The sequence below is a fragment of the Macaca nemestrina genome, chromosome 1 (assembly GCF_043159975.1).
Source record: "Macaca nemestrina isolate mMacNem1 chromosome 1, mMacNem.hap1, whole genome shotgun sequence".
Classification (NCBI taxonomy): Eukaryota; Metazoa; Chordata; class Mammalia; order Primates; family Cercopithecidae; genus Macaca; species Macaca nemestrina.
This window is the reverse complement of record NC_092125.1, coordinates 27,159,372-27,178,044: the sequence shown is the minus strand read 5'-3', so window position 1 is coordinate 27,178,044 and position 18,673 is coordinate 27,159,372. Positions and strand designations below refer to the sequence as shown.

The 18,673-nt window shown below is 34.9% G+C and overlaps 1 protein-coding gene and 1 long non-coding RNA gene across 9 annotated transcripts in view; one reads left to right on the top strand and one right to left on the bottom strand.

Annotated features, from left to right (window-relative positions):
* The window catches only part of LOC105493024 (NME/NM23 family member 7), a 208,637-nt gene that overhangs the window by 45,071 nt on the left and 144,893 nt on the right, over positions 1-18,673 (top strand). For all 8 annotated transcript variants that reach the window (XR_011610935.1, XM_071075327.1, XM_011760446.2 and 5 more), the window contains 3 exons: positions 4,161-4,271; positions 11,007-11,057; positions 15,447-15,654. Coding sequence is in view for 7 of the 8 variants with exons in the window: in XM_071075327.1 (XP_070931428.1) it covers positions 4,161-4,271; positions 11,007-11,057; positions 15,447-15,654 (370 nt within the window). In the remaining variant the exon portion in view is untranslated. The remainder of the gene's footprint in view (positions 1-4,160; positions 4,272-11,006; positions 11,058-15,446; positions 15,655-18,673) is intronic.
* On the bottom strand, positions 4,551-8,536 carry LOC139357549 (uncharacterized). The gene is made up of 3 exons (XR_011610949.1): positions 8,020-8,536; positions 6,215-6,332; positions 4,551-4,980 (listed from the first exon to the last, which is right to left on the bottom strand). It is a non-coding gene; the product is annotated as an uncharacterized lncRNA (long non-coding RNA).

Below are 18,673 nucleotides of genomic sequence, written 5' to 3'. Positions count from 1 at the left end.
TCTACTATAGAGTACTTATTTGTAATGTAACTACTAATATACTTGGCTTTAACTCTGACATCTTATCCTGAGCTTTCTTCTCCTGCCTGTTTTATTATCTTACTTTTGATTGATTAGATTGCTTGAGGATTTTTTCATCTGCTTTTATTTCTGCATACAGTTAGTGTTTACATTATAAACTACAACATATGTACTTAACTTGGTGAAACTTAAATCTAATTAATATTTTCACCTTCCTTCTTGAAAATCTAAGAATCTCAGAAGACTTTAGCTCAATTTTTGCTGGGATTTTTGCTGAATTATATGCTGTTTTTGTTGTGTATTTTTTTTGTTTTTGTTTTTGTTTTTCCATGAACCTAATGATTTACTATTATTGTTTTATGTAATCAGTATTCATTTAGGTTTCTTCACTTTTTGCTTTTTATCCTTTCTTTTATCTGAAACATTCTGTTTGTGATGATTTTACCTTTGCTTAAATTACATTTTAAAAAAGTAATTTCCTTTTGAGTATGTTTATTAATAGAAAACTCTTTCAGTTTGCTCTCATCTGAAAATGTCTTTATTTCACTTACATTCATGAAACTATTTTCTTATCTCTATTGTATCTTTTTGTTTTTCTGTGCTTCATTCTGAATTTGCTTTCTTCTGTCAAACCCTTTATCTAGTTCTCATTTTTTTTATTGTATTTTCATCACAAGATATTCTAATATTTTCTTTTTCAGATCTACTTATTCAGTTTTGTAGCTTATAGTTTTCTATAGCCTGATAATATTTTGTAACTTGTCTTTTAGTCCTTTAACCATAGTTTGCACAGATATTTTAAAGTTTTTATCTGATTATTCTAGTATCTGAAGTATTTGTGGGTCTCTCTTCTGTTGTTTCTCCTGGTTTTCCCTCATGTTGGCCTTGTCCCTGTATGTGTGTATGTGTGTGTGGTTATCTTTCTGCATGATTGCCATATGTGTATGTGTGGGTGTATTGCATATATGTATATATTATATGTGTCATATGCATTTTCATATGAATTATTTGAGGTACAGGATGACGTTACTTTCCTACTAGGAGGGAATTAATTGTCTTTGCTTCTTTTTCCCAGAGGCATTAGCAGTCGGTATGACTGGTAGTTCAAAAATTGTAAGTTTTGAGACTGCTTAGATGATGTGAACTTGTATTGCCATTCAAGACTTGGTTGTTTTTGATTCACCCTAAGGGGGATGGTGTAGCCTTTGGGCCCAGATTGGTTTAGGAAGGATCATCTCTTGGGTTCTGTTACCCTTTCCCAATGATGTATTACAAAGCAAAGTTCAGAGTTTCCAGATAGGCAATGCTGTCAAGTCAAAAACAACTTTTATTCTTACCTTTCATTCTTACTTTTTTTTTTTTTCACTTTTGTCCCAGTAATTATTTATGATCTAGTCAATTTATCTTTAATTTTTAAAAGATTTTTAAAAATATCAACTTTTTTAGTTTTTGGTAGAATTGTTCTGAATAATTTTGCTATTGTTGCCAAGCAAAAGTCTTGACTCACTGAATTTTCCTCCAAATTACAGGTGCCTCATTTGAGACAATCTTCCTTTATCCATGGGGCAGATACACATGTTATGCTTGTAAGGGAAGCATGAGAAAAACCAAAAATTTAGCCTTGATGTTTAGAATAGGTTTTTATATACTTAAGACAAATATGAATACCTTTTAGAATAGTTACATACATTAGCATAGATGAAAGTTTGCATATTTATTCTTTTTGGTCAATGGCATTTGAAGAGTCCGTAGCACTGTGCTATCTAAGACGTTATTACATAGCAATAGCACTATATACTATCTGGGACATTTATTGTATACCAGTCAGTCATCTGTCTCAAAAATATGTTTGCTGCGATTTTTGCTCAGAACCTGATGAAGACATTTATTGCATAGCTCTGTGAGAATTGTTTTTTTTCTGGAAATCCATATTCTGGGTTCGTGAAGGCTGGCCAAACTGTTTTTTCACAAGAAGTAGTTACTGTGTATTGCTAAGAAGTTTTAATCTTAAATAGTGGTTTTTATAATTTTTTGTTTTCTTTGGAGAGTATCTCATGCTGCATCTTACAGTGCTTGCCTCAGCGCAGGCAAGAGGATTACTAAGTGGTAGATTGTTACACTGATGGCTCTCAATGAATCATACCTCGTGGTTTTCTCTCATAATGACGCTGAGCTTGACCACGTGACTTGCATTGGCCAAAGAGATGTCAGCAAACATGACTCAAGGGGACACTTGACAATTGCCTGTACATTGGTTGCTGTGTGGTGGTATTTGAAGAGCCCTGGTCTAGCTTCCTTAAGGACCACAGGAGAGAAAAGCCTAGTTGTCTCAGCTGAGCACAGCCCCCAGCTGGTCCACTAGCTGAATACAGCTGTGTGAATGATTCTTGGTAAAACCACTGCACAGCCTACCTACAGAACCTTGAGAATTTGTTGTTTTACACCACTACATATTTGGATGGTTTGTTATGCAGTTACAGATAACAGAGATACTACTGATATATCTTTGTTGCCCTATTGTTTCTTCATGTGCTATCGTTATTTTGAAATTAACACATATAATGCCTGACATTTCTCTTATTTTCCCTCCAAAATACAATTTACTATTACTTACTGAAAAATTAAGCAGCAAAGACATGACAGAGGAATTTCTTTAGAGTCATTTATCACATTATCTTTTGTCTCTAGTAGGCATTTAAGAGAAAATCAAATTACATTTTAAGCTGTTTGTCAATTTTAGACTTTTCACATTGCTTCTTGTTTATAGACATTGATGACTACTGCCATGTTTTATATTTTCTTTAACAGCCATGGTCAGTGAAATGTTCTTCCAGAGTTGAGCATAAACAGTTTATAGGTTAGTTTGGTTTAAAATATTTAAATAATATGAATTAAAAAGTGAAGAGTTTTAAGTGTGTTTTCAATGAAGCTAGACAATATAAAGTAATATAACTGACTCATCTGCTTTAAAACAAAGAAAAGCATTATCTGCTATAATTTGTAATAAACACACTAAGATGAACACTTTCTTTTGTTATTACAGTTTTAAACCTCAGCCATAAGCTATATCCAATTTAAGTAAGGATATTTGAATTTTATCCTGAGCTAACTTTGTCTTATTGGTGAAAAAAATCCAACAATGAAAAGACCAACCATTCTCCTTTTATGGATTCCTTGAATTAATGCCAGTGTTATAAGAGCAATTGGAAATGCAGAGGGGAAAGTGGCAGCAACTCTTTATCACAAAAGCAGAATTACTCCAGCCAATATAATTTTTATATTGCGTTTGCAAATAATATTCTTGAGAATTTGGTGATGATGCCCCTTTTTAATAATATTAATAGTAACATTATTTGTCACGTGGAAGGACAGACCTAGGAGTCTGGTGAGCTGGGTGTTTTGTCCTGAGAATGCTGCTGACCGGTTGTGTAACCTCTGGCATGTTACCTTGGTAGGCCTAGTTTCCTCATCAGTAAAATGAGGACCCTCAGGTGATCTTCATCTCCAAATTGCTCTTAATTCTGAATCTTCAGAGGGGGAGAGTGCATTGTTCTGATGTATCCTCTTGGAGAAGAACATGATTTTAAAAGTTAGCACGTTGTTACCAATTCATATACATTGTTGTATAAGAAGACATTTGATTCTTCATGCAATCACCCATGTTATGAATAAAGAATCAATAGAATAATATATAATTATTTCCAAATCAGTGGTGAACTGACTAGATAGCATACATATGTTGAAGTCTAAGAGATCGGAAACCAAGCTCATAATATATTTAATGCACTGTTTTAGAGATTAGTCCTTTGTACAAAATGTATTCTAAGAACTGGAGATTCTAAATGCCTGTGTTTTCTCGTTCGGATACATTAAAAATAACAATTTTAGTGCTTTTTTTCCTAAACTTCCCCCCTCCCCCAAGTTTAGTATCTAATTTTGATGTTCATGGGAAAAATACTACGCTTACTTTGTATAAGTTTTTAAGGGATGTCTTTAATACACTTTTCTATATAATTAATTTCAAATTTTGATGATCTAGGATGATTGTTGAGAAAACTACTGCTGCTTGGGAATTATAAATAAAAACTGTTGATCTCGTTTTATTTTTATTTGCAAACTTATTTTTTGTTTCCTTATAGAACGCTAGCCCTAATTAAACCAGATGCAATATCAAAGGCTGGAGAAATAATTGAAATTATAAACAAAGCTGGATTTACTATAACCAAACTCAAAATGATGATGCTTTCAAGGTAATTTTTTGATCATTTTCAGTTATGTAATGTCTGATTACTTTTTAAAAAATCATTTTCTATCTTTCTTGTCATTGTTTAAAATTTAAAAACCTCCTATTGAATGACCAAGAATAGAATAGTAACCTTACCAAAATGGGAACTGCAGGAGTTCATCTAGAATGTTACTGACAAAGCTGGCCCCCAAAAGATGGGATCTTTTCCTGTTCAGTGTCATGAAGCCTATACACAAAACCGAAAGTGGGTATCAAGTGCAGGCTTTATTCAGTGTCCATGGAATTGAGAAACAGGAGCGTGGCTCACAAATCAACTTCTCAACTAGAGAAGGGTGAGGGGGTTAAAATAAAAAGATTTCTCTAATAAAGGACATAAAAAGCAAGAGGAGCAGCATGCATTTCTTTTCTGGAAATTGGTGGTGAACTTCCATCGGTTTCACAATTGATGGTGAATCGGAGTGCTGCTTTCCTTTTTGTCTTTTTATGGCCTCTTCTGGTCCTCGTCATGGTCATTTTCAGCTGTCATGGTGCTGGTGGGCGTGTCATATAGTATGAAAATGAGATTATAATGAAGCCCGAGGTCTTTTTGATGTCATTTGTTTGCCTATCTCAGTTCTAACCAGTCTCAGCTGGTCTGGTTGTAAAGGGAACTTTTTATTGCAGAAGTCCCGTTTCTTAAAGATCAGCAAAGTTAGGACAGGGTAGAAATTCAGCTGTCATGTAGTCATTACACCAGGTAACAAAAAGGAAAAGAAGAAAGAAAGAACAATAAGACAACAAGTAATCAGATGCATAAATAACCACTGAAGTCTCAGTAATTAGGAGTTGTCAAATTATGCATGCCTCATTTAATTATTATTGTCTTTCAAAACCCCATCTGCTTTTATAACACCAATGCTTGATAATTATAATCTTTTCTTAATATATAAGGATAACACACTGTATAAAATTAATAGATGAAATTAATGTCTGATTATTTTTATTTGACAAGAGGATGTTATTGTTGGGATTTCCAAAGATGATGCATTTGGAAATGTTTACATTTAGCTCTTCTTATTATAAATAATAGATAAATATACCTATTTATTTTTTACCTAGATAGGTAAATATACCTATCTAAAAAGCAATCTAACCCATTTAACCAGATATTTTCTAAGTTATTTAGTGAAAATAAGACTTATACATTCTATTTATCCCTTTCTATGATGAAGTAAGTAACTGTAACCTCGTGAGAGTGGCAAGGAGAGTATTACCAATGTACAAACAAAGGATAGGGAAAACCTTCTCTTCAATTTTTTTAGAGATCCTTTAGAAAAAAATCTAATGATTGTTCCATGATATTGGACACCTGTTTTAAAAAAATTTCTTATCAAGTAAACAAAGCAAAGACTGAAACATTCTGGAAGATGAAGAAGGGAGATGAGTATAGGGCAGAGGCCTTTGTTTCCTGGGATCACACTCTGGTTGGCTGAGTGTGACACAGAGTGTCTCTAGGGACAGGAATGTAGCAGTTAGGCAGATCTGGCTCCAATAGTGTTCTCATGTTTCTCCACTAGTTTTTGTTTGTTTTTGATCAGCTATCTTCTTAATGCTTCAATAAATCATTTATTTCTGGATTTATTCCATGGGTCAGTTGCATTTTTGTTTCTGTGAGAGCGGGGACAGTGGGGAGCAGTAGACATTCAAGTCAGCTTCAGTACATCTGATTCCAAGAAACTTGAACACAATACCCTCCATTGTACCCTGACAATGACATGTTTAATTGGAATATTTTCCTTTTGTATGATCTCCTAGTTTACATATTTTCTAGAGAGAGAGGAGGCTTACATTTCAGAGCACAGTATTTAGACCAGATTGCTTGTAACTGTGCTACTTACTAGGTGTGTGACTGAACAATTTACCACTGTGTTTATTTCTTCGTTTGCAAAATGGGATTTATAATAGTACCTGTCTCATAAAGTTGTGGTGAGGGTTACATGAGTTTAGTGTCTCTATACTTCCAGTGTCTGATGACTTGGTATCCAACTTCCTGTGGTAAAGATGCTGCTTGTTTATCATAATGGCCCTATAGCACATGAAAAAAGATGCTAAAACCAGTGAACACTTCAAGAGCACCATAGGGTGTACATTTGCTAGTTTCTTTGAAATCTTAAATCTTGTTAATTCCACCCATGCCTTATGAAACACTTCATTATTTGGAGTACCACAGATGCAAGCCCTTCTAATTACTTGTTAACACACCTATTCATTTGTAGTTATACACTTCCTTTTCTCATAGTCTTCTGAACACAAATCTCTTACCAAATCATTTTCACTCGCCCCTCTGGAAATCAAGTTTCATTGTGAACAAATATCCCTATGTCCATAGTGTCTTAACAGAGTGTATCCTTGCCCACACATTTTTAGTTTAGTTGAAATCTGACCCTTCTCCAGGGACATCCCTTTCCTTTTAGCCCTGTAGGCTGCTCACTCAGGAATGTTTCTTGTGTCACAGGGTCATGATATAGTGTGTTTTAGCTCTCTCCTAAAAATCTGTACTCTTCTTCATCCTTAGAAATTCATGTTATTTAGTTGTTTTACCACCCACTGAGCCTCATTTCCATTCTACAGTTCACCAACTCCACATTTGTTAAAGATTTGGACACTTTGTTTGTTTAAAGTTATAGTCTCCTTCTATTCCAGTGTCTCCTGACAGTTGGGATGACTTCAGCATCTCTGTGAGTGATCATACAGGGCTCTGTTCTATTTGCTGTCCCATCTCAGTGACTGTCACTATGATTTCGATTAGGTATTCCTCCAGAAACGTGGTCTCGCTTTGTTGCCCAGGCTAGTCTTGAACTGGCCTCAAGTGAGTCTCCTGCCTTGTACTCCCAAAGTGCTAGAATTACAGGCATGAGCCACTGCATCCAGCTTGTTGTATGTTCTTTTCTTTACAATTTTACTTGAGTAGTCCCATCCATGTCCAAATGATCACCTACCACTTATAGATGAATTCCAAATACATCTTCAGCCTTGACTTCTCTCTACAACTGTCAATCTGAAAGTGATCCTAGATTCATCTTGCTGCTCCCCCATTCTTCATACCTACCTGATTTATAAATATTTTTACTTCTGCTTTCTGTATATCTCTGGGAGCAATACTCTCCTTATAATTCCTATTGCAGCCCCTTAGTTTAGGCATTTTATAGACTCATATTCAGGCTTTCAAAGTATCAAAATAGGCTACTGACTGTTTTGTCTACTTCTTGACTTACTACCTTCTATTCCTTGATGGCTCATTTCCTACCTAAAGATTGCTCCATGCCATTTTCTTATTGCCACTAGAAGTAACCTTATAGAATGAAAATTTGAACATGTTACCACTCCCTTCCTTAAATCCATCAGTGGTTTCCCATATGCAGGAAGAAATGGACAAGCAGACAAGCTCTTTGATGGAGTATACAAGACTCTTAGTCATCTGGACTCACCTACTGTAATAGCTCTAAGACGATACTTAGGTTTCAGTTCCCTGAACATGTTGTGCTTTATCCCATCTCAGTTCTTTTGTACATAATATTGTACTGTCTTGAATGCTCTGCCTTGTCTTCTGTCTAGTCCATTCCTATTCATCATTCAGAACCAACCCAAGTGTCTCATGGAAACTAATTCCCAAGAAAACTTAACTGCTTATGTAATCATTCATATCAGTTCATGTATTTTTATTAGTATGCTGAGCTTGGGATTTCATCCAATTTATTAAGCTAGGAAGTTACCTGTAACTCTTCCATGGATGTTAGCAGATGACATGAGACTTCTGAGTCAGAGACAAAAGACTATTATGGTAGAGCAAGCAGCATGAGCATCGTGTTTATATTGGTTCTCCTTGCCTCCATATCCTGTAGGAATAAAATGACCTAGGCCCAGGTGTATACTGTGTATGTAGAGGGTGGCATCACAACCAAGAAGTAGTGAACTTGGGTTACCAGCTGTTCCATTAGCAAGCAATAAACAAGCCTACTCTTTATACTGAAGAGAGGCTTTACCTTATCCCTCAAGGTTGCTTGTTGCAAACACAATCCTGAGAAATGACACTGATAAAGATCAGTCAGGTCCTTGCATTCTTGGCATACCCAATAAGACAAGTTAGAAGAGAGAAACTCACCTGGAGGAATTTCTCACAATGTATGCATCTTTTCTAAAATTGTTTGTTCAAATGTCAGTTCCCCCATGATGCAATATCCAGAAGATAGCTGCTGAGTTCTGTATGACTTTGTATTTCTAGTTCTTGGATCCATGCCGCAACGAAGGTAGGCATTAAGTAACTATTTCTTGAAAGGGTTAATGGCTAGATCCTTGTGAAAGAACGGTTAGTTTCTTTATAAAAACACAACAAAACATAACAAAACAATAACAAAAAACTTCTCTAGATAGTGATGCACTTGTTAATACCTATCTCCTTCTAAACCTTTTAAGCAAAGAATTAGGTAAGAATGATGGGAAAACATTTATGAACTCTCATCCTGGTTTCAATTTTAGATTTTGAATGGAGGTAACTATGGAATCAGGGACATGTTGGATGAAAACAATGAAGTATTTTTAGTAATGGATTGAGGTTTTTCTTTTCAAGGATGTTTAAGATTGTGGTTGTTTTTTCTTTTCTTGTAGTTCAGTTTTTTGTGTGTGTTTGAAAAGTTTAGAATTGGTTGTTTTAGTATTCTTCTGCTAACTCTTCTAATTTATTCTCCATGTGAGTTTTTCAGTCATTCAGTTTTACTCCATTTTAGATTGTAATACAATATATACATATCTCTTTTTTTGTGAGTTTTTCTATTTACCCTCTGGAATGTTGTTCTGCAGTTAGTAGTAGCAAGAACATAAGCAGTCAGAAATTTGCAGACAGCTTTGGGTTCGAATCTTCTTATCTTGTCCTTACTAGCTTTGTGAACTGGACAAGTTATGTAACCATGCTGAACTTTATTCTTTTCAAATGTAAAATGAAGGTGATCACACCTATTTCAATATATTGTTGTAATGAATAAATAGAATAATTTAATCATGGCTATAATTGGCTCTAGAAAAATTAGATTTTTTTCTCCTTTCTATGTCTCAGGATGAATTTTATTCTTTATATTGGCATTACATATTTCATAATCTCTTCATAGCCAAATGAATGTTGAAGTACATTTGGTTAGAATGAGAGTATGTGTGATATAACTTGTTATATAAATTCATTTTGTAATATGCTGATAAAATCTTAAAAGCATCGCATATTAAATTAATTCTTAAGCCTGAAAGGTTGATTCTTTGCTGGGGAACACTTTCCAGTTTTTAAAAGTAGTTAATGTTTACATATATTCGTCACATACTGTGAACCCAGTTCAAAGCCTTTAAGAAAACTACACAGTTTTAGGAGAGTCACCCAGTTTGCTTTAAAAAAAGTTTTTTAGAGTTTTTAGCTAATCAGTTTAAAGTGCATTCTTTTATTGCCTGTGTAGATATTCTTTAGTGGTAATATGAGTGTAAAAAGTAAATCCCTGTTACAATTAATAAACTCTGAATTCTAAATGTTTCCATATTCTCCCCTTTTTTGGTGATGTCAGTTAAAGCATTAGTAACCAATAAAATAAAAACAAATTAAGATACATAATTTCTCAGGCAGCTTTTAAAAACACGACTGTATAGTCTTTCCTTTGGAGAGACCTAGCTAAGAAAAAAAGCTGTAAACATTAAGTTAAAATTCTAGCCTAAACTCTTAAGTGTAAAGCCTGTGGAAAAAAAAAGTGACAAATTTTTAATTAGAAGATGGCTTTGCATCTTTTGGCTGCAACTTATTTAGACTTTAAAAAACAAATATTCTCACCTATGAGTGAGAACATGCGGGAACTGAACAATGAGAACACTTGGACTCAGGAAGGGGAACATCACACACCGGGACCTATCATGGGGAGGGGGGAGGGGGGAGGGATTGCATTGGGAGTTATACCTGATGTAAATGATGAGTTGATGGCTGCAGCACACCAACATGGCACAAGTATACATATGTAACAAACTTGCACGTTATGCACATGTACCCTACAACTTAAAGTATAATAATAAATAAATTTTAAAAAACAAAACAAAACAAAACAAAACAAACAAAAAAAAAAACAAATATTCTCATTGGTCAAATATTAACCTTTGTTTCTGGAATGTTCAGGATGCTGTGAAAAAAGATAAGGCCAGGTGTGGTGGCTCACACCTGTAATCCCAGCACTTTGAGAGGCCGAGGTGGGTGGATCACCTGAGGTCAGGCGTTTGAGACCAGCCTGGCCAGCGTAGTGAAACCCCATCTCTAGTAAAAGTGCAAAAATTAGCCAGGCATTGTGGCACACACCTGTAATTCCAGTGACTTGGGAGGCTGAAACAGGAGAACTGCTTGAACCCAGGAGGTGGAGGTTGTAGCAAGTGCCAAGATCGTGCCACTGCATTCTGGCCTGGGTGACTCAATCTGAAAAAAAAAAAAAAAGAAGATAGATGATATATAACATAAGTAGAAAAGTAAATATTGCCTCCTACATTAATTTTTATTTATATCGCTATTACTCATACTTACAAAATATTTTAAAAGAGAGGTTTTGACAGAATATTTGGTGAAAAATTATTAATTAATATATAAATTAGTATAGATTGAGAGGATTTTATCTTTATTTTATTAATGTAAGCTAAAGTAATGTGTTTTCTTTTATAGTTCTTAACTATTGTCGTTTTGATTATTTTATAGGAAAGAAGCACTGGATTTTCACGTAGATCACCAATCAAGGCCCTTTTTCAAGTAGGTCCTTAATTTGGGGATTACTGGCATATAAAGGAGGATATCCTAGAAAACTATGGATTTATATTTTTAAAATTTATTACATGAGAATAATCTGTCAGAAGGGCCATAGCGACATCTTGCAACTGCACAGAATTCTAAGAATTGCATTCTCTTTTTATTAAGAATTCCTATATTTTATCATTAAAAAGCTTAAACTTTAGTTAGTTGCAAATAGGATGATTTGTTTACATTACAAGAAGGATAACTTTTAAAATTTTTGGCTGAATTTTTTAAAATGGAGTGATAATTATATTTGATGTTCAATATTTTTGTTATGCTTTTGTGTTTGTGGGGCTTTTAATTTTTTTAATTTGTACTTTTTATGTCAACTTTTACTTTAGATTCAGGGGGTACATGTATGGGTTTGTTACCTGGGAATATTGTGTGATGCTAAGGTTTGGGGTACAATTGATCCCATTACCCAGGTACTGAGCATAATACCCAATACTTAGTTTTTCAATTCTTGCTCCCTTCCCTTTCTCCCACTCTAATAGTCCCTAGTGTCTGTCGTTGCCATCAGTAGATACTATTGTCCATGAGTAGTCATTATTTAGTTCCCACTTATAAGTAAGAACATGTGGCATTTGGTTTTCTGTTCTGTGTTAATTTGCTTAGGATAATGGCCTCCATCTCTATTCATGTTGCTGCAGAGGCCATGATTTCATTCTTTTTTATTGCAGCATGGTATTCCATGGTGTATACGTATGACATTTTTTTTATCCAGTTCACCACTGACGGGCGCCTAGGTTGATTCCATGTCTTTGCTATTGTGTATAGTGCTGCAGTGAACAGGCAAATGCATGTATCTTTTTGGTAGAAATATTTATTTTCTTTTGGATATATACCAGTAATGGGATTTCAGGGTCAAATGGTAGTTCTGTTTCAAGTCCTTTGAAAAAACTCCAAACTATTTTCTACAGTGGTTGAGGTACTAATTTGCATTCCCATCGACAGTGTGTAAGTGTTCCCTTTCTCTACAGACTTGCCAGCATCTGTTGTTTTTTGACTTTTTTTAAAAAAGGATTCAGCTTCTATTTTAGATACAGGGGGTACATATGCAGATTTGTTACATGGGAATATTGTATGATGCTGAGGTTTGGAGTATGGATCCCATCATCTAGATAGAGAGTATAATACCCACCAGGTAGTTTTTCACACCACCTGCATTCTCTCCTCTAGTAGTCCACAGTGTCTATTATCCCCATATTTGTGTCCATGTGTGTTTAATGTTTAGCTCCTACTTGTAAGTGAGAACATGCAGTATTTGGTTTTCTGTTTCTGGATTCATTTGCTTAGGATTATGGCCTCCAACTGTGTCCATATTGTTGCCAAGAACATGATTTTATTTTTTTATGGCTGTGTAGAGTTCTGTGTTATATATATATATATATATACCACATTTTCTTTATCCAGTCTACCACTGATGGGCACTTGAGTTATTTCCATGTATTTGCTATTGTGAATAGCACAGCAATGAGTGTATGAGTGCATGTGTCTTTTCGGTAGAATTTCTTTTCCTTTGGGTATATACCCAATAATGGAATTGCTAGGTCAAATGGTAGCTCTGTTTTAAGTTCTTTGAGAAATATCCACACTGCTTTCCACAGTGGCTGGAGTAATTAACATTGCCACAACAGTGTATAAGCATTCTCTTTTCTCTGTAGTCTTGCCAGCATGTTTATTTTTTGACTTTTTAATAATAGCCATTCTGACTGGTGTGAGATGGTATCTCATTGTGGTTTTGATTTGCATTTCTCTGATGATTAGTGATATTGAGCATTTTTTCATATGCTTATTGGCTGCTTGTATGTTCTTTTGAGAAGTGTATATTCATGTCTTTTGCTCATTTTTTTAGTGGGGTTGTTTCATGCTTGTTTGATTGTTTAAGGTCCTTACAGATTCTGCATATTAGTCCTTTGTTGAATGCATAGTTTGCGAATATTTTCTCCCATTCTGTAGGTTGTCTTTTTACTCTGTCACTAGTGCAGAAGCTTTCTGTGCAGAAGCTCTTTAGTCCCACTTGTCAATTTTTGTTTTTGTTGCCATTACTTTTGAGGACTTAGTCATAAATTCTTTCCCAAGGCCAATGTCCAGAATGGTGTTTCCTAGATTTTCTTCTAGGATTCTTACAGTTTGAGGTCTTACTTTCAAATCTTTAATCCATCTTGAGTGAAGTTTTGTATATGGTTAAAATTAGGGGGCCAGTTTCATTCTTCTGCTTATGGCTAGACAGGTATCCCAGCACCATTTATTGAATAGAGAATCCTTTCCCCATTGCTTATTTTTGTTGACTTTGTCAAAGTTCAGATGGCTGTAGATGTGTGACTTTATTTCTGGGTTCTCTATTATGTTCCAGTGATCTATGTGTCTATTTTTGTACCAGTACCATGCTGTTTTGGTTACTGTAGCCTGTTGTACTTTTAAATTATTTTGGTAGTCTTGTATACATAAAGCAATGTTCATGGAACCCTTCTATTTTAACTAAATAGTTTGATATATATTTTGTTCCTTGACACATAACAAATAATATATGTTACACTGAATCTATATATTCTAAATATTTGACATGTAATTAAATTTAAGTGAATATTTTGCATACTCATGTTACTGTTGACAAAGAGTGTTTACACTTCTAATAAGAAAGAATGTTGTATCAGCCAAATGAAATGGCCACAGTAGACATGTTATTTAATATCCTGCACTGAGTAGTGGGTTTTTAAAAAAAAATTTTTATATAAGAAAATTATTATGCTATAGATTATTTCAAATCAAGCATTATAAAATATTCCTGTCTGGTTAGAATAGCCATATACAATTTTCTAGAAAATTGGTGGAAATTATCTTTTGGTATAAACTTTGTATATGTTTATAGAATTGAATTACAACTCCTAGTCTAATGATTTATATGTGATTTACGTGCAGTAAATTTTATTATAAGAATGGATTAACTAGTTGCCTGTTAATGAGAACGATGTAACAATAGACTAGGTGAAGTAATTGCATGAAACAGTATCTATGATCAGGCACATCATTCCCTGTATTGTTACATGCCATATTCATAGGCTTATTTGATTGTGTGTTTTGAGAATTCTGTATTAATAGGGCATTAGATTGTAAGTGTCTCGAAGGGGGGATTTTTTTTATGGCACAGAGGCTGATGTTGTAGGTAATGATTAAATGCTTACTGAGTGACTAAACATGGTTTGCTCCCTTGATTTGGGTTTTTTTAATCTAATGGTTGGTCTTGGGGGTTTTGTTTGTTTTGACATCAAAGGTTTGGCAGAAAGTGTATAAGGAGGTATTATCGACTTCTTAGGGTAGAAGATAAGAATACTTTTTTGTACATACTATTTCTTAGAAATATTCTTCAAAATGAATGGGAGTGTTTTAAAAAGGAAGTACTGAGGGGAGGTGACATATAACATGGTACAGGGTGGAAGGAAGTGTGTAAAAAATAGTCGTAAGTTAGTGGGCACAAAACAGCCTGTCACAGCATGCTCCTTTCTCCAGGAGGGTCTCTTCTCTCTACTTCAGATGAGAGAAAACATGGGCTTACTCTAAAAAATACTATGTCCCTGCTTAATACAGTCAGAAGGAGGATGTCACTTATTTCATAGTTAAACTTGTCATTGCATCCTGTACACATATAAAAGTAGAAAATAAAATGAGATATTGTTTTTTATACCTTGCGGGACTGTGACTCAGTGCTGGATTTTTAATCAAGAACCTATGCATAAGCTTTAATAATTTAATACAGAAATAACCCAGAGTAGTTTTTACACTAATAAAAGGATATTTCTTGAAGCCTGCTGGTTTTTTTTTTTTTTAAATCACCAAACCAACTCAGTGTTTATTGGTTGAGAGAGTTCTTTGTCAGTCTTTGAATTCTAATAGTTTTACACAAAAAATAAATTCTTTCTAAAAATATGTTACAAGGCATCCATCCCTGTCATCAATTTGTATATTGTGAAATTGTACTTGACTGCAGTGGTAAACACATGTAAATAAAAAGGAAAATCCTCTGTACCTGTTAGAGCACTGGGAAAAGCGTAGGTCAACAATATGCATTTTAAGTCATATAATAGTCTTAATTTAACAGAACAGTGGTTTTTCTGCTAACAGTAATTTGACATTACTAGTGATTTGAAGTGAATTGAGCCACTGCAAGACAGTCAATTTATGAAAAATTTCTCCTGCCCCTGTAAAATTAACTATTCTCAATGGTTCTAAGATTATTAATATTCATGTCTATGTTGAAATAATCCAATTTAAATATATCCTGTTGTTAAGACAGATAACTAGGTTGACAGAAAAAAGAAGCAAACTAATCTTCTATCTGTTTTGCAGTGAGCTGATCCAGTTTATTACGAGTGGTCCTGTTATTGCCATGGAGATTTTAAGAGATGATGCTATATGTGAATGGAAAAGACTGCTGGGACCTGCAAACTCTGGGGTGGCACGCACAGATGCTTCTGGAAGCATTAGAGCCCTCTTTGGAACAGATGGCATAAGAAATGCAGCGCATGGCCCTGATTCTTTTGCTTCTGCGGCCAGAGTAAGGAGTTTTAAAAATATTTTAATTCTCTTCTAATTCTTTTAAATGTTTTATATGAAAGTAAAGCATTTCTGTCACTGGTGACTTAGGGTGGATTTATGCCACTGATCTAGTAGTAGAGAAAATCTTTGACATTTTGCTTAGTATCAAATAGTGTTTCAGTATATCTCCTTTGTGAACTGGTAACCTGATCATGATCAACGTAAGTTTTCTCCAATAAAACACTTCTCATCCTGTTTCTTGTTCCAAAGACTTAAATTACTGAGGCTCCTAAATGTTTGAATTATTGAATTCATGTAAGAATACCAGTTTACGGCTAGCAGATATTAAAAAGAAGATATAATTGGAGATATTATAAAGAAGATATAATTGGAGATATTGCCTTTTGATTCAGACCTAACACTGTACTTTCAAGCTTAACATCTTATTATTTTCCTATATGTACCTAGTGTTTATGAAAGTTTCTCTACTCCTTATTTTTAAATCCATATAAATAAAGCATTATATTGGATTTATGCTGAGGTTGAATTAATGAAGTGTAAGTTTATTTTTAGCATTGTGAGAAGTGTCTCACTTAAAGTAGTTTTTAATCTGGTCGTGTTTGCAATGAAACAATATTAGACAGTTTTATAATTGATTTCCTTCTTTTTCTTACCATTTCATCAGCAAGTCCCTTCAGCTCTTTCAAAATAAACCCTGAATCTGATCATTGTGGTCTAAATCACTAATGTATTTTGCCAGAACTGCTACAATAGCCTCCAAATTATTTTTTCTTCTTTTCTTACACTCAATTTATGAAAATTTTACCTTGCCCAAGTACAATTAACTATGCCCAGTGATCTTTTAAAGACAAATCTGATTAACATTCACCTGCTGAAAACCCTTCAGTGAATTTCTGTCTCTTCTAGAATAAAATCTACAGTCTTTATTGTAGCCTCCAATACTCTATCTAGTCTGGCCCCTATCTATCTCTAACTGTATCTTTGATCAATCTCTATTTTAATCACTGTGTTCCAGGCATACTAACCATCTCACTATTCCTTAAATAGCATATTTCTGTCTAGAATAGTCAACTAACAGCAAAGAGGACAGTGTGGTTGGATAGGAATGAGAGAGGGAGGAAGAGGGTGATGAGGTTACAGAGGTAATTAGGGGAACGATTATATGGTCTTATAGGCCGTAGTAGTACTTTTAGATTTCTCTCTGAAAAAATAGAGCCATTTTAGGGTTTTGAGCAAAGGACTGATATATTCCACTTGCCATTTAAAAGGATCATTCTGGCTGTTGCATTAAGAATGACTATAGAGGCCAGGAGTGGTGGCTTACGCCTGTAATCCCAGCACTTTGGGAGGCCAAGGCGGGCAGATTACTTGAGGTCAGGAGTTCAAGACCAGCCTGGCCAACATGGTAAAACCCTGTTTCTACTAAAAATACAAAAATTAGCTTGATGTGGTAGTGCCCACCTATAATCCCAGCTACTCCAGAGGCTGAGGCGGGAGAATTACTTGAACCAGGGAGGTGGAGGTTGCAGTGAACTAAGATCACGCCACTGTACTCTAGCCTGGGTGACAGAGTCAGACTCCATCTTGAAAAAAGAAAAAAAGAATGACAATAGAGGGCAAAAACGGCAACAGGGAGCCTAATCAGGAGTTTGTTGGAATAACCCAGCGAGATGATTGCTTGGACCCAGGTGGTAATAATGAAAGAAGTATATGAATATATTTTAAAATATATATTAATGGTTGAAGGTCAAAGAAACAAGATTTTCTGCTAGACTGAATGTAGAGTATGAGAAAAAGATATCAAGGATTACTCCAAAGTTCTTAGCCTGATTAACAGAAGGATAGAATTTACATAAACTAAAATGAGGCAAACTGTGGCTAGAGTCAGAATGAATGGACAAATCAGGAGTTACGTTTTGGACATTTGTAAACTTAACCTGTTTGTTAGTTATCCAATTAGACTGATGAATGAAAAAAATTAGTATACAGCTTAGAGTTATCAGCACATCAATGGTATTTAATGCTGGGAGACTGGTTGAGATTACCAAGGAGAAGGTGTAGATAGAGAAGGAAAGAGCACCAAAGATAAAGCTGCCTCTTGATAAAAGGTCAAGGAAAAGAAGGCAGCAAAGGAGGTTGAGGAGGAGCCACCAGAGAGGTAAGAGGAAAAACTGAGATAATTATGTCCTCGAGGCCAAGTGAATCAAATATTCTAAAATGAGAGAATGACCAGTAGTGTCAAATATGGCAGATATATCAAGTAAGAAGAGGACTGAGAATGGATTGTTAAATTTTGCAATGTGGATATCATTGGTGAACTTTGTAAGGTCAATGTTGATGGGGAGGTAGAGGCAAAACCCTGTGTGGAGTAGACTTAAAAGAAAATTGTGGGACAGGAATTGGAGTTAATGAATATAGACAACTTTTTCTTTTGAGGAGTTTTCCTGCAAAGAGATGAGGTGGTAGCTGTCAAGAAAAGCAGGATCAATTTTTTTTAAGATGAGAGGTTTTAGGTAAAAAATTGATGATGTAGGAAAAAGAGGGAGACTTGTTGGAGCAATTTCATTAATTAGGCAAAAGGGAATGGAAATTAGAACCCAGGTGGAGAGATTGGCAGGCGTGCATCTCAGGTACTCGTCTGTAGCAACAGATGGGAAGGGAGAATATGTGAACACAGATGCTGATTCTTAACTAGGAAGCAAGATCAAAACAGCTAAAAGTGAGGATGAAGGATAAGGTATTGATCGGTCTGAAGGGAGAGAAGAATATGTGAAATGGTCATCTGGAAAAGGAATAGATCAGGGAAATGTAGTGTGTGATTGCTATGCTGAATTAATAGCCCATCTTGTATTCATGGCCATGAATTATGAGTGTGGTTCTCCAGCCGGTTCAACTGCATGGCTGAAGGTAAGGAGCAGGTGGAGAGCTGGCTTTAACCATGGCTGTGGTTTTGTGAAACAAATGTGATGAAAGTGTTAAGGAAGTTAAAGATACCTGCAAGAAAGCAATTATAGTCT